General features: G+C 40.5%; 1 protein-coding gene across 1 annotated transcript; it reads right to left on the reverse strand.

Moving 5' to 3' along the window:
• Positions 1-1,560: 1,560 nt before the first annotated feature.
• LOC115575912 (serine/threonine-protein phosphatase 4 catalytic subunit B) lies at positions 1,561-11,710 on the reverse strand. Its single transcript, XM_030408332.1, has 9 exons — positions 11,534-11,710; positions 10,603-10,893; positions 9,315-9,366; positions 9,128-9,178; positions 6,313-6,414; positions 5,945-6,118; positions 5,656-5,782; positions 5,250-5,439; positions 1,561-2,516 (listed from the first exon to the last, which is right to left on the reverse strand). The coding sequence occupies exons 2-9, from the start codon at positions 10,710-10,712 to the stop codon at positions 2,387-2,389; spliced, it is 936 nt and encodes a 311-aa protein (XP_030264192.1). The 5' UTR covers positions 10,713-10,893; positions 11,534-11,710; the 3' UTR covers positions 1,561-2,386.
• Between the last annotated feature and the right edge of the window lie 1,304 nt (positions 11,711-13,014).

Genomic DNA, 13,014 nt, shown 5'->3' on the forward strand with positions numbered 1-13,014 from the left:
GGATATATAACTATGGTCAATATTAGAGATGCACCGATCAGGATTTTTGGGGCCGATCACCAAAAGCAGTATCTGCCGATCCCGATATTGCCGATCACCGATCACAGCGTCAAATCCATAAATGTTTCTATATTGTTGTCTTGTGTAACTTTCATATATTTAATTAATGATTCTTCTTACACAACATTGACATTGTATTATTAAGTATAAAAATTAGGAGATGAGAAAGTATCATGAATTGACCACCGTTTTATTGCAGGCTGAGGCAATGTGCAATATTTCACACTCTAGAGACTCTCTTAGAGACAACTTGGACTCAGCTTACATAGAGTAACTGTAGCTTACTAGTGGGAATGCAGTCAGGGTGGGAATTTTGTCATTTTAGGGGCAAGTCCATTTGGCCTTCACTTTTTTTTTTTAGGGGCACCAAAGCCACATGACAGGGCACAAAGGCCACTGGGTAAAATGTGTTGATTTACCTTTCAGACTGATACCATAACATCCTAATTTATAATAAGACATGGATTGTGTATTAAAACATTTTTTTATACCAAAATCAAGTTAAAGTTACATTAAAAAGTAGTTTTTGTTAAGTAGGGTTAGGGTGAGGTGATTTTTGTGACACCCCACTGAATATTAGTGTTATTGAATATTTCTCCAAATAGAAATTCCCCCAAAATTATGGCAAAGCACATTTTTTCCAAACAAAAAAATGTAGAATAACCAGCAGGATACCACTGATGTGTGGAGTGATTTTGGTGGCACTACACTCTGAATAATACTGAAGTTATTGAATTTTTTCTAGTTTCTCTTTTCGGTGTTGCACTTTGTAGACGGTCCCTGCGCCCTCGTCTCACAGACGGCTGAACATACAGACCAGAGTTAATGTCCAGACGCTCGTTTTGATGAAAATACAGTTGTAGCTCGTTGTCTACCTCACTACGGTAGAAAAGAGCCGTCGTTTGTGTTTTAACAAGGTTTCACTTATGAGTTATTGATCCGGGAAGTTCGAATCTGTGAATATATTTTCAACCTTACCGGACTAAATCCTACCACATAAGTCAGTTACGTATCATCGTTACGCTGCGCTCGCTTCGCACCTGTGCTGTAACTTTCGTTGTTCAGTTTTGAGACGCTGCTGCTGTTTGAGAGGCTTTCACGTGAGATCATCGTGATGATGAGACTCCACCTGCGCGAACCGCGGACTCACTGAAGTTACTGTGAGTGACTACTGTGCACTCAGGTGGCTGTAATTCAGGACAAGCCCGCTACGCTGACCGGGCCAGGGGCACAGAGGCCACTGTGGCCGTACGATGAGGTTTTTTTTCACGGGGCATCAAGGCCAAAGTGCGGGGCAACGGCGGCCATGAAATTCCCTCCCTGCATGCAGTTTATGCACTGTCTTTATACTTAAACGTCATCTGATCGGCCTGATGTGATCTATTTTGAGAACTCCGATCAAAACCGATAGGGGCATTATCGGCCGATTGCGATCGGTTGCCGATCGATCGGTGCATCTCTAGTCAATATGCATGTCAGTAAACCACACCTGAAAATAAATCAGTATTGATACAAAAACTTTATTCTCACAATATCAAAAATGACAGACCTACAGAGATTTGTAGATTAAAAGGAATTAAGAGAGCAAACAATGGTGAATATAGTGACTCCTGTTGGCCAGTCATTACATTTCCGGTATTTATTTGTGATGGTGCTAAGCAGCAGCACTGGGTATGTTAAATAGTGACACACATGACAGATGAAGGTTAAAACAGAAACATAAGAGCAAAGAGGGCTAGAGGAACAGGTCATTTCGCATTTAATAATGGCAGCAACAATTATACAAAAAATCAAAAACAAAGACAACGTATGCATTGAAGGAATTCCTTAAATGAGCTTTTGAAAATTCCTCATCTGCATATTATTGGAAACAAAACAAAAAATTACCTCCTTCCAAATACTTCTAAAACTAAATGACAGTGTTTGTCATGAAAAACATACTACAAGAGTGGTGGAAGTAAAGTCAGAGTGACAGTGTCATATCTACAGAGAATGAGAAAGGAGAACAGACTGAAATGGAAGGAGGCTGAGGGGAGAAAGAAAATGGCCATCCTCTACAGCCAAGGAGAAGTGACAACAGTCATGTGCCCAGTATCCACCTCACCCCCTACACCTTTCACAGTGACTGCTCTGTCAGGCTTGGGCAGTGTGGCAAAAATCCAGCTCATCAGGCTGAAGCCGTTTGGAGCTTCGCAGGGTTTGGCAGGTTTTCTGTCTAACTGCTCTGAGTTCAGACTGACAGAACTGTCCAGCAGCAGGATGGAGGGTGGCTTGTGAGAGATGAAACTGGAGATTTTGACACATCATGGCTGCCCGCTCAAAGACTTCACAGGAAATAGTCGGCTACTGGCTTCTTGGAGGGGATACCTCTGGTCTCTTGTGGTGCTGCCTCAAATATGATAAACTCCCGCTGTAGATGCTCATCCAGCTCCAAGATGGCCGCCACATTGCCACATCTGATTGTCCGGAAAGAGACACACAACTGGTTAGGACATTCAGAAACTGACTTCAAAGGGCATAGCAACACATGTTGTTTCTAGATCAGGGGTATAAGTACAAACTTCTCCAAGTCTGAAATCCTATCCTAGTTGGGTTTGGGATGACAGGCAGGACTTTTTTGTGTAGTACTGCTTTTCCACCATATCAGCGGGTTTACACAGGTTTTTTCTAAACGCAGGCACACCCGTTAGAAATGCCCAGGGTTCTCCCCAGACGGTGGAACAGCGGCGCTGCGCCGCTCTACCGCTCGGTCAGCGCCGCTATACTCCGCGCGTGACAGTGTCGAGCGTCCATCCGTCCGTCCGTCCGTCCGTCCGCCGTCCCCCGGTTGACGGCTAGGAGCTCCCGGCTGACGGCGATGAGCGTCCCTCCGTCCCCCGGCTGACGGAGTTGATGACCGGCTGTCCGTACGTCCGTGTCTCCCCCCCCGGACTGACGTTGACGAGCGCTCGTATGATTAAATTATTTTATCCCCATTCAAGTAAGCCTGGTGCTTAACCAGAAGTTAGCCAGCTCTGTAGCCAATCCAGGTATTGTGATAGCCAGGAGGTTAGCAGCCTTCATAGGAATGAGCCGGGCTCCCCCTCAGATACTGTGTGCAGTAATCAAATATCCTTTAATAGTACACATCCCAAATTCCTTACTTATTTATCATGTTATCTTATGTTCAGCCGGGTCTTACGTCTACATCAAAGAGTGTAAACATTCCCATTGTTCACAAAAGCCTGATCTTTGCAAGCTTAAGTGGGATTTCTCACCAGTTGAAAAGGTATAACAAAAACATGTTTCCAAAATGCATTCAGGAAGAGAGAAATTCAGGTATTACAGACACTTCCTGACTAAGGAATGTCCCAAGTTGGGAATCCAAAGTTAGGATGACATAGACCCTGTCATAAAAACAAAATAACAAAATCGGCTGTGCCACTGATGGACTGGGCTATGACCATGAAGATAGGAACAACATGAACACTGAAACATTATGACTAAAATGCTATAGACACAGTGACTGGTAGAGAGGCTCACATCAGTGTCAAGCCTACATTGATGTCAATCCGTTTAAAATTTCCTGACCATGTGCCAATGTGTATAGAGTATACCCTCTCAGCATGTCGACTAGGGGTGTGACGATACGCTCAGCTCACGAGACGAGACATGATATTGGGTTCACGAGAACGAGACGAGACGAGATTTTAAGAAAACTACAGCGTTGTCTAGTTTGTTAGTGTTTTCTTCACAGGTGCAGTTGTTGATTTGAGTACCGAGCTGTGGTGGTGCTGTATATGTCTCTGCATCGTGCTCGTATTAGCCGCGGTGTATGGCATTATTTTCACACAATGCTTGCAAATTGTCCGTGTCTTATCAGTCACTCTACTGCCATTTATCATTTCTGCCGGGTACCCAAAGTGCTGCCAAACAAACGATTTGAAAGTGGCAGGGGCATCTTCAATGGTAATACCGGTATTTTCCGATGTCATTCTGGCTGCTTGCTGCTTCCCCTCCTTCTCCTCCTCTCCTTCTTTAGGTTCTGGCAGGCTAGACATAGCAAAGGCGCATTACTGCCCCTACATTTCACAAATAGAATTTTGGATAGCTCACAAATCTTGCGAGACAAATTTTTCACGCGACGAGAAATATCGTCGAGTTTAATCTCGCGAGATCTCGTGGCACGAGATCTTGTCACACCCCTAATGTCGACTAAAGAATCAAATTCACAGGTCTAGTTGGGATTTCTTCTAATATGCGATGTCTGAAACTGAACACAGAAATTATTTCAGTAACAGGAAGGCAGGACTTTTCCTATCAATACAACTTTAAGTTGAGATAGGATTAGTGGTTTGAAATTGTTCTTTAATGACAGAGACATGTATAATGAAAAAAAAGCTTATTAGGCCGTTGTTACTTTGATTAAAAACAAGCATAACAATCAAAACTAGCTAAAAAGTTGTTTATTAACCAAATCTTTACTTTTACCCCAAGATTAAACCTAGAGGACACCTCACATCCAATTCTGAAGTGATAGTTGGGGTCTTTTGATGTGGGGTTTATGAGGTACTTATCCCAGTCAGTGTATTACACGCTGTAAATGACCATGACCTCATGAGTACTTGACCGGCTCTCTCCCTGTGTGGAGAAGCAGCATGTAGCACTGACAGGGAACAGAGCATTGTGCTGCTAAACAGCACCGATAGCAGGACATACTTTAGCCACCTAAAAGAAGGCACACTTAAAAAAGGCATACATAAGAATATAGATGTTGAAAGGTTAAGGGAATGTAGTCCCAAAGGAAAGGATTGTCTGACAGAAATGTAAAGCACCAAAAAATTTCTAAATATAGCGCAACTTCAACAGATGTATATATTCTTAAGTGTCTTTTCGGTTTCTAAAATATCTTGTTGTTAAGCAGTACAATGCTCTGCTTCCCTGTTGGTGCTACGTGCTGCTAATGTTTTGTTACCATCAATGTTACTGTACCAAAAGTGGTGCGTCTGAGTGGTATAATGGCAAAACTCTGAGTGGCGAGTTCACTGGGAAACATCTTAACCATTGCTGCAGTTTCAGAATCAGCCACAGTGCAAGCAGGATGAGTGTATACAACCAAATGACCAGTAAATTGAGGTCCCCACATCACCTTCTTGCCACTGATATTACGTCCATTCAAACAGAGACTGAGTATTACTTTATATACCCACCTGTAGCAGTAGTTGGGTGCTGACCACACAGTGAGAACTGTCTCATTGAAGTGCCACTTGTAGCCCTCCATGACCAGCTGGTGTGCTCGGCAAATCATGTGGATATCGTTGGCAGCGTTAAACTGGGCCACGACGTCGCTCCCAAACAAGTAGCCAGCACCTCGAGGACTCACTCCCCAACCTGTGGTGTCTATGGGAGGGAAGATGAGTCAGGGGAAAGCTGCCATGGCATCAATGTTTGAGACAGACAATTGTAGACTATAAACGCTATTATTGTCTATCCACACAAAATTCCTCCACTACTACCTGTTTTTTCCTTTTATCTCGCTATGTACCATTTATTTAAAAATGTCTAAGCATACAGACTAATGCAATGTTTAAATGACTTGACAGGAAGCCTTTATACCTTCAGGATCTGACCACAAAAGGTCACACATTGGCCCATCATGGGGCACTTCCTGTTTTCTGTCAATGGTCCGGATCTGGTCCAGTGTTTGGATTGATGGAGATAAGCCACCATGCACACAAAAGATCTGAAGGACAGAGAAAGGAATGCATTGGATACATCTCATATGATGTCATATCATAAACCAAGAACTCACTCAACTGGCCAAACTGTCAAGCATCAGAGGATTTAGAGCATGCAGTTTCATTGTCATCGACACTCAAAGGAACTACTGGACAATGTATCTCACCTTTCCATCAATGATAGCAGAGAGGGACAAGTAGTCGAATATCTCAGTGCAGTATCTCCAGACGGTGACTGAGCCATACTTGCGTAAGCACTCATCATAGAAGCCGTAGACCTGGGTGATTTGCCGGGACTCATGGTTTCCCCGAATCAAGGTTATCCTGTCTGGATAACGCACCTGAGGAGAACAGCAGACATAAACAGGGATCAGGGGATTTCATAAGCCTGAAAAAATGCAATATTAAGCTAACAGCTCAGCAAAAAACAATGTGAGAATCTAATTACAAAACATGCAGTACAGGTATAGAGATCTGATCTATTTTCAAAGTGTAACCCTTTCACCTCTGGGAGAAAAGGACAAACCGCGTGTACCTTGAGAGCTAGTAGCAGGAGGAAGGTTTCCACACTGTAGAAACCTCTGTCAACAAAGTCACCCATGAAGAGATAATTTGTCTCTGGGACATCGCCACCAACCTGTCAGGTGGAAAGATTAAGACAAGTTATTTAACTGTGTACTGGGACTTTTATGCAAATCAACATTACAAACAATGTTGCTACTATTTTCAGTCAGATAGGACCTGTATCACAGACTCCGTCCAACAACCAGGTGCCATGACCTACAAGCTCCGGAGGAAATCAAAAACGTATCGTCACCTTAATCCACCAGTGACGTTTTGGAAGTGGAGCTGGACTGCTGTCCAAGTTACATGTCATCTTGGAAAATGGCCCCCATCCACTCCATGACGTGGTGGTCAGCCACAGGAGCACATTCAGCACTAGACTGATCCCACCAAGATGCACCACAGAGCGACACAGGAAATCATTCCTGCATGTGGCCATCAAACTGTTCAAGTCCTCACTCTGAGTGTCAGACACTGGGCAATTTGTTTATCTCTAATAATAATAATAATAATAATAATAATAATAATAATAACAATTTCTATCTCAATAATAAAGGAACAATTTGCAATAACCAATATATATTCAACTGTAGAATTGTGTATTACTCTGTATATATGGACATATTCGAGTAGAATGCACATCTTGTATTTTTGTTTTGTTGTTCTTGCTGATATATAGTTTTCATCACAATTATTATTTTTCTGCATATTCTTGACTTCGAGCGGGAGCAGCTGTAATGCAAGCAATTTCCCCTTGGGGATCAATAGTATTTCTGACTCTGTTTATTCAAATTCCCAAAGAGATGTGGGCACACACACAACAAAAATTCTCAAAGACTTCTGAACCAAAAAGAACATCGCCCTTTTCCACTCCAATTTGATTAAGGTTCAGCCGAATGCAGCAAACAGGGTAAAGGATTCTGTTGACTTATCTAAGGGTCTATCAAAATTCAACAGAACAACTGCTGTTAGCATGTCTGCATAACAGTGGGATTATAATAACTTTTCGGACCTGTGTGTGCATTTCACAACAGTGCTGATGTTAACCAGACGTTATAATACCCTCTGCAGTGAATTATAGGACATTTTAAAGCAACATTATGAAACTACTCTACCTTCAGGTAACAGCTTTAAAATCGCACAGGAAACAACAACAACAACAACAACCTGTGAGCTTGCAACATACATGCTGAAAATGGCATGTTAATCTAACACTTGCTTGGTCCCAAATAGTATGAACCATAACAAGGTTGATAGATAGTGCTTGGAACATAGGAATAAAACTAGATACTAGAAAGGTACCGCGGTACCCAGCCGTTAAAAACAATACTTTTTCACGTTTTTTTAGTATCGGCACTTTATGAACTTTGTGCGACAGCGGGGCAGCATGTCTGTGTGCAGCTTCTCTCTGCTTCATCACTGCCTGCAGACAGAGTGGGTGTAGTTTCACAGTGACAGACAGTCACAGAGCAGAGCGAGTCAAACGGGTTGGCTCCTTTGGTCATTAAAGATTTAAAGCATCGTTTACAGACGGGCTTTGTGGTGTCCGTGGGCTTGCCCTTACTGTCGGCAACGTAAGTGAAATATTTCCATATTTCGCTCCGTGCGTCTGCTTTTTCAGCAAGCCTAGGACGGTCGGCAGGAGCACTCATGCCGCTCTCAGCTGACAGACATGCGGACTTGTTTAAAGAGTTCAAAGAGCTGCAGGTTAGCGATAGATAACATTAAATATCCCCCGGATGGAAGTCAAGCCAACTTTTTTCACCATCAGAGTTGCACGAGGTAGTCGGGGGGTAAAGCGAACTGTTTACGGTCCGATGTGGTTACACACATCTCTGTATGCAAACGCAACGTTCACACTGGGAACATGAACTTTACCAGAACATGCAATGGTGTTCACAAGTATGCTGATCAACAACACCACTTATAAATGATCTTCAATCAGTACTAGTAATACAATCATAGCATGTACATTTTTGTCAATAATTTATAATATATATTGTAATTTATCTTATTAGAAAATGGTCTGATTAGAGCACAGACCTCCACCAGGTCTGGGTCATTTGTGTTGTACTTTAGTGCACTTATGTAGTTTGCAGGCTAATAATCCAGGGTTTGAACTTTATCAATATGAAATGCAAATTGCAAATTTCCACTTTGTGGGACGAAGTATCATATTATTTTATGAATTGCCAGACTTACAGTTAATGTCATTCATGTTCATTATTTTTATGCTGAATAAAATTGTAGATAATGTGCTGTTAATTTTTTTCTACTACAAGCACTGAGCTTTTAAAGAAAAATCAGGTTATTTAATAATCTCCGAGAGCAAACAAGACAAATGACCAAAACAAGAAGACACTTGTCTTCTTGGGTACAGAAGCTATAAAGCTCAGCAGCTCTTACAAAATATATATTTTTATTTTTAACTTTTGAAGTGTTTTAATTAATAAAATGAAATAAATCATTTTAAGTTCAACATTGTGTCATATGATATTCTACTCCATTACTTTTAATGATGTTCTAGTTTTCCGTCGTGGTATCATTTCGGTATCGGTATCAAGATATTTTAGGCAGATATTTTACCGAAGTCATAATTTTGGTATCGTGACAAAACTGTACAGACACATCCTTTAGGACTCGTGTTTAGCAAAGTACATTAAGAATATTAAACATGTGTCCAGCACCACCAATCAACTTAAAATGTAAAATACACCGCATGGACAAATAAAAATGCGACAACTCTGTCTACAATGGGCAATGTGTAACAAAAGATAGAAACTTACTCTAAACAGCTCTTTCAAGTCATAGAACTGACCATGTATATCACCACACACCTAGGAGAAAAAGAAAGACAAGACATTATCGTGCATAATTTACAACTTTTATGTGTATGGCCACATTGATATCTGTGATAGGCCAATACAGACTGACCAATAAATCAGTAGGGCTCTAATAGAAAATGTTACTTACTGTGACAGGAGAGTCTACTCTCTGTACGTTGCTTTCTTCAACCAGAATCTCTCTGAAAATACACGTAACATTTTAATTTGTTTCATGTCCATGTCAGATTTTCTGTTAATGTGCAACGCCTAAATAATGAAGTCATTTTAGACGTTTCTGTGCATCTTTAGACTAATACAAACTATTAAAGCCATTTGGATATATCATTTATCAGTCAGCATCATCCACTTCAAGTAACTTGATGACTGCCTACCAATAATCAGTTCCAAACCAATACATAACACTGCAATACCAGAGAGCAGAGTTCACAATTCAAGTACATGATCAAAGTCTGTAAAAAAAACAAACATCTATAGACAGTTATTTATCTTTGCCCCTGTATTAAAAAAAGATGGCCAGCAGCAAAGCTTTAGTCTGTGTAAACACTAATCTTGTAAAATACACTGAATGTGGCCAACTTCCTGTTTGTAATAGAGCTGCAACGATTAGCCCAATGAGTCAATTAGCTGAAAGAAAACTGGTTAATTGCCAATCATTTATCAATTGTCTTAGTCATTTTTCAAGCAAAAATGACAAACATTTTCTGGTTCTGACTTATCAAATGGGAGGACTTTTGTGCTGTTTTTTTTTTGTTATCTATGATAATTATTTATTCTTTTGGCAACATAAGCAAGATATCACTTTGGGCCCTCAGACATTGTGAACTTTTTTACATTATATAGACCATATATAGATTATTAATATTGGGAAACCAACTCAATCTATAAAGAAACAATCAGTTGTTGGCCAAATGTTGATAACTTTAAAGGGTATTAAAACAACCTATATAATAACAGTTGTTATAGTGAGCTAACTTGCCAAGTATAGTGCTGTTTCCCCATTATATGACACACTAAGCTACAGTATCTTGTAACAAGGTGAATGGTGTCTCTGTCACTTGTTTCTGCACCATGTAAATTCAGCGTTTACTTCAACATACAAGTATTCAACACATCACATTGTTCTGATGTCATTCGTTTTGTTCGTAGTTAGCACCTACATTACATCTGATAATCTGTGACACACCTGGGATTTGTATTTACCACAGAGGTGTTGCACTCAAACTGGTGGGAGCTGTGAGTGCTGTGGTATGGCAGCGACATACCAAAGTTACAGCAATGATTTACTTTTACGGTTGATAATTAACAATTATATTCAAGATTTGAATGTAGTATGCAAGTAGGATACAACTTACTTATTCTAAACACATGTATATATATATATATTCATTTAACATCTGTACAAGTTGATCCATTACCTGGCCTTGGCACACAGTGCTTTCACTTCATTTTCCTTAATGAGCTCACAGCGTCTGAGCTGCTCTATCTGTCGGTCCAGGTCACTGATGTCCCCCATTGTGACACACATAGGGAGAGCTGCTCACACACTATGGTCACACACTCCTCTTCCGTCACACCGGGCAGACTGAAATAACAGACTCTCTTTCCCAGGCAATTGAGCGGACAGTCACAACGACCCCCTTCCTCGGATATAGACTGGGCCCCTCAACACTTCAGGCTCTTGGTATGTGGATGAGCGGAATAGGGAACTGTGGGGGAAATGCGTTGAAACAATTAAACAACCAATCCTAATTAAAGTGAAACAACATTCACGCACCCGATAAACATGTTCAACGTTTGTTGCTTGATAACTTAGGCCTATTTCCTCAAACTGCTTCCTAACTAAGAGATAACGACAATCTAATGAACAAAAATTATAAACCTCACGTCATATTGCTTGCTTATTTGCTCTGAGTAGAGATGAAACATGTAGCAGACATTACTTATTCGTCAAGGAATTTAAGGGCCTATGGGCGTAGCTAAACAGTAAGCTAACATTAGCACGTTAGCTTACATCACTGCTAACGACGTCAGCGAGCGACTGATTCTTTGATAACTTAGCCGACCATTTTGTTTGGGCTTCTTTTCCTGACGGTTTACGCTAATGTCTGCCAACTGGTACCGAACAGCTACACAGACTTAATGCAATCATTGTCTGAATAAACGTATTTAGGTTAGCTGGCGAAAGGCTGTATGTTAGCTGGCTAACTACGGCTGTCGGGGCACCGACACTGGTTAGCGCTTCTGGGCTAATTTCGTGTGCAAGCTAGCTAATGCTAGCAAGACGCTATCAGAACGATTCACATAACGCCGCTGATTATTCGACGAATTATATATAAGATGAATTACCTTCAAGCGAGTAACAGCAGAAGTTTGAGAGACAAATATCACTATGTTTCATTCCGTGGATTGTGTGGTGTTCCACCGTCCACCGGCTCCTCTTCTTTCCCCGGTATCGTCTTTGCCGGTTCACTCCAGCCGTGCTCATGAACGCTAACGACTTGACTGGAACTTCCGGTGTAGGGAACGCGCATCGGAGTGAGCTGAGAGGAGGCGTCCTGCCGGCATAGTGTGGCGTCTCAGTTGTTCAGTGTGGGGAAAAGTAAGGACGGCTGAATAAACACGATAAAAAGTTCGAAAATAAACGATATAAAAACTCAAAAACAGCATCTTGCTATCATTAGACTACCACTGTATGAATTATGTCCTTTATGTGCTGTAAACTTAATTTGACTATTTTCATTGTAAGAAGGTGGTATCTATCAAACAACATATTTGAAATGTCTTGGAAATTACCCCCAAATTACCTCAAAATGGATTTAAAATCACCACAACATGATTTCATAATCATATTTTCTAACATCAGTTAATAAATAGCCGTAATACATTTACAGGAAACTTCCAACTGGTTTCTGATAAACTCCTGCTGATCATGACATTTTAATTTTCTAGTTTGTGGTTAAGTTCCCTGAACTGAAGTGAGTTGGTGCAGCTTCATTTCAAGCTTGTTTCTTTCTTCTGCAGGTCACTGATACATGTTTCAGCAAATCAGTCAAACTTTTGGAACAATTTTCATTTTTTAAAATACTTATTGGCCACCAATAATTGTTTGCTACCATTAAATACATCTTCATAATTGCGTCTCATTTAACACCACTCAAGTTCAATGTCACTCTTTATATTTTGAGACAACAATATAATAGCAAATAGATTAATAACTTGGAACAAAGTTAGTATTTACAATTAGGGCCAATCGATAGTCTTGCTGGTGCTCAGAACAAGATAATGTCCCCAGCATATTAATCTTAGACCTTTAGCCTCTGTCATGACAACTGACCTGGTGTTCCAGCCCGGATCAGGACCCCATTTATTGTTTTATGTAAGTATCTGCATTTAATTACTGTGCCTGTATGTCTGACAGAGACAGAGAGAGAGATAGGGTGGTTAATTGGGGGGCAATTACAAAGACATTTCAAAGATATTGCTTGGTAATTACCACTTAGAATACTTTTGTTTCCAATAAATTAATTATTAACTATAGTGTTAGATGTGGAAATGTCAGACACAACATTTTATTCAGAAGTGATTTTATTTTTATGTAAAACATCTGCAGGGGATCTTAAATTCCTCAAACTCAGTACAAACTTTTAATTGTAGCTGTACAATGACATCATTCCGCAAACTGTGGCTCAACTATCAATTTATTAGATTGTATATAGTTGATTATTCAGTTAGTCAATAAACAGCAAATGGTTCAGCCATTCTGATGGTTGATTTATCAGTTATTTTTTCTACTATAAATAAACACGGTCTTGTTTCAGACCCTAACT

The sequence above is a fragment of the Sparus aurata genome, chromosome 23, assembly GCF_900880675.1.
Source record: "Sparus aurata chromosome 23, fSpaAur1.1, whole genome shotgun sequence".
Classification (NCBI taxonomy): Eukaryota; Metazoa; Chordata; class Actinopteri; order Spariformes; family Sparidae; genus Sparus; species Sparus aurata.

What these genes read in the sequence shown, in the direction of transcription:
- LOC115575912 (XM_030408332.1), bottom strand. Translation starts at nt 10,712, where the DNA reads ATGTGTGTCACAATGGGGGACATCAGTGACCTGGACCGACAGATAGAG. An exon ending in ACTTGAAAGAGCTGTTTAGA is followed by an intron (nt 6,415 to 9,127) that starts GTAAGTTTCTAT and finishes TCCACCTGACAG; the next exon opens with GTTGGTGGCGATGTCCCAGA. An exon ending in CTGCTATCATTGATGGAAAG is followed by an intron (nt 5,783 to 5,944) that starts GTGAGATACATT and finishes TCTGTCCTTCAG; the next exon opens with ATCTTTTGTGTGCATGGTGG.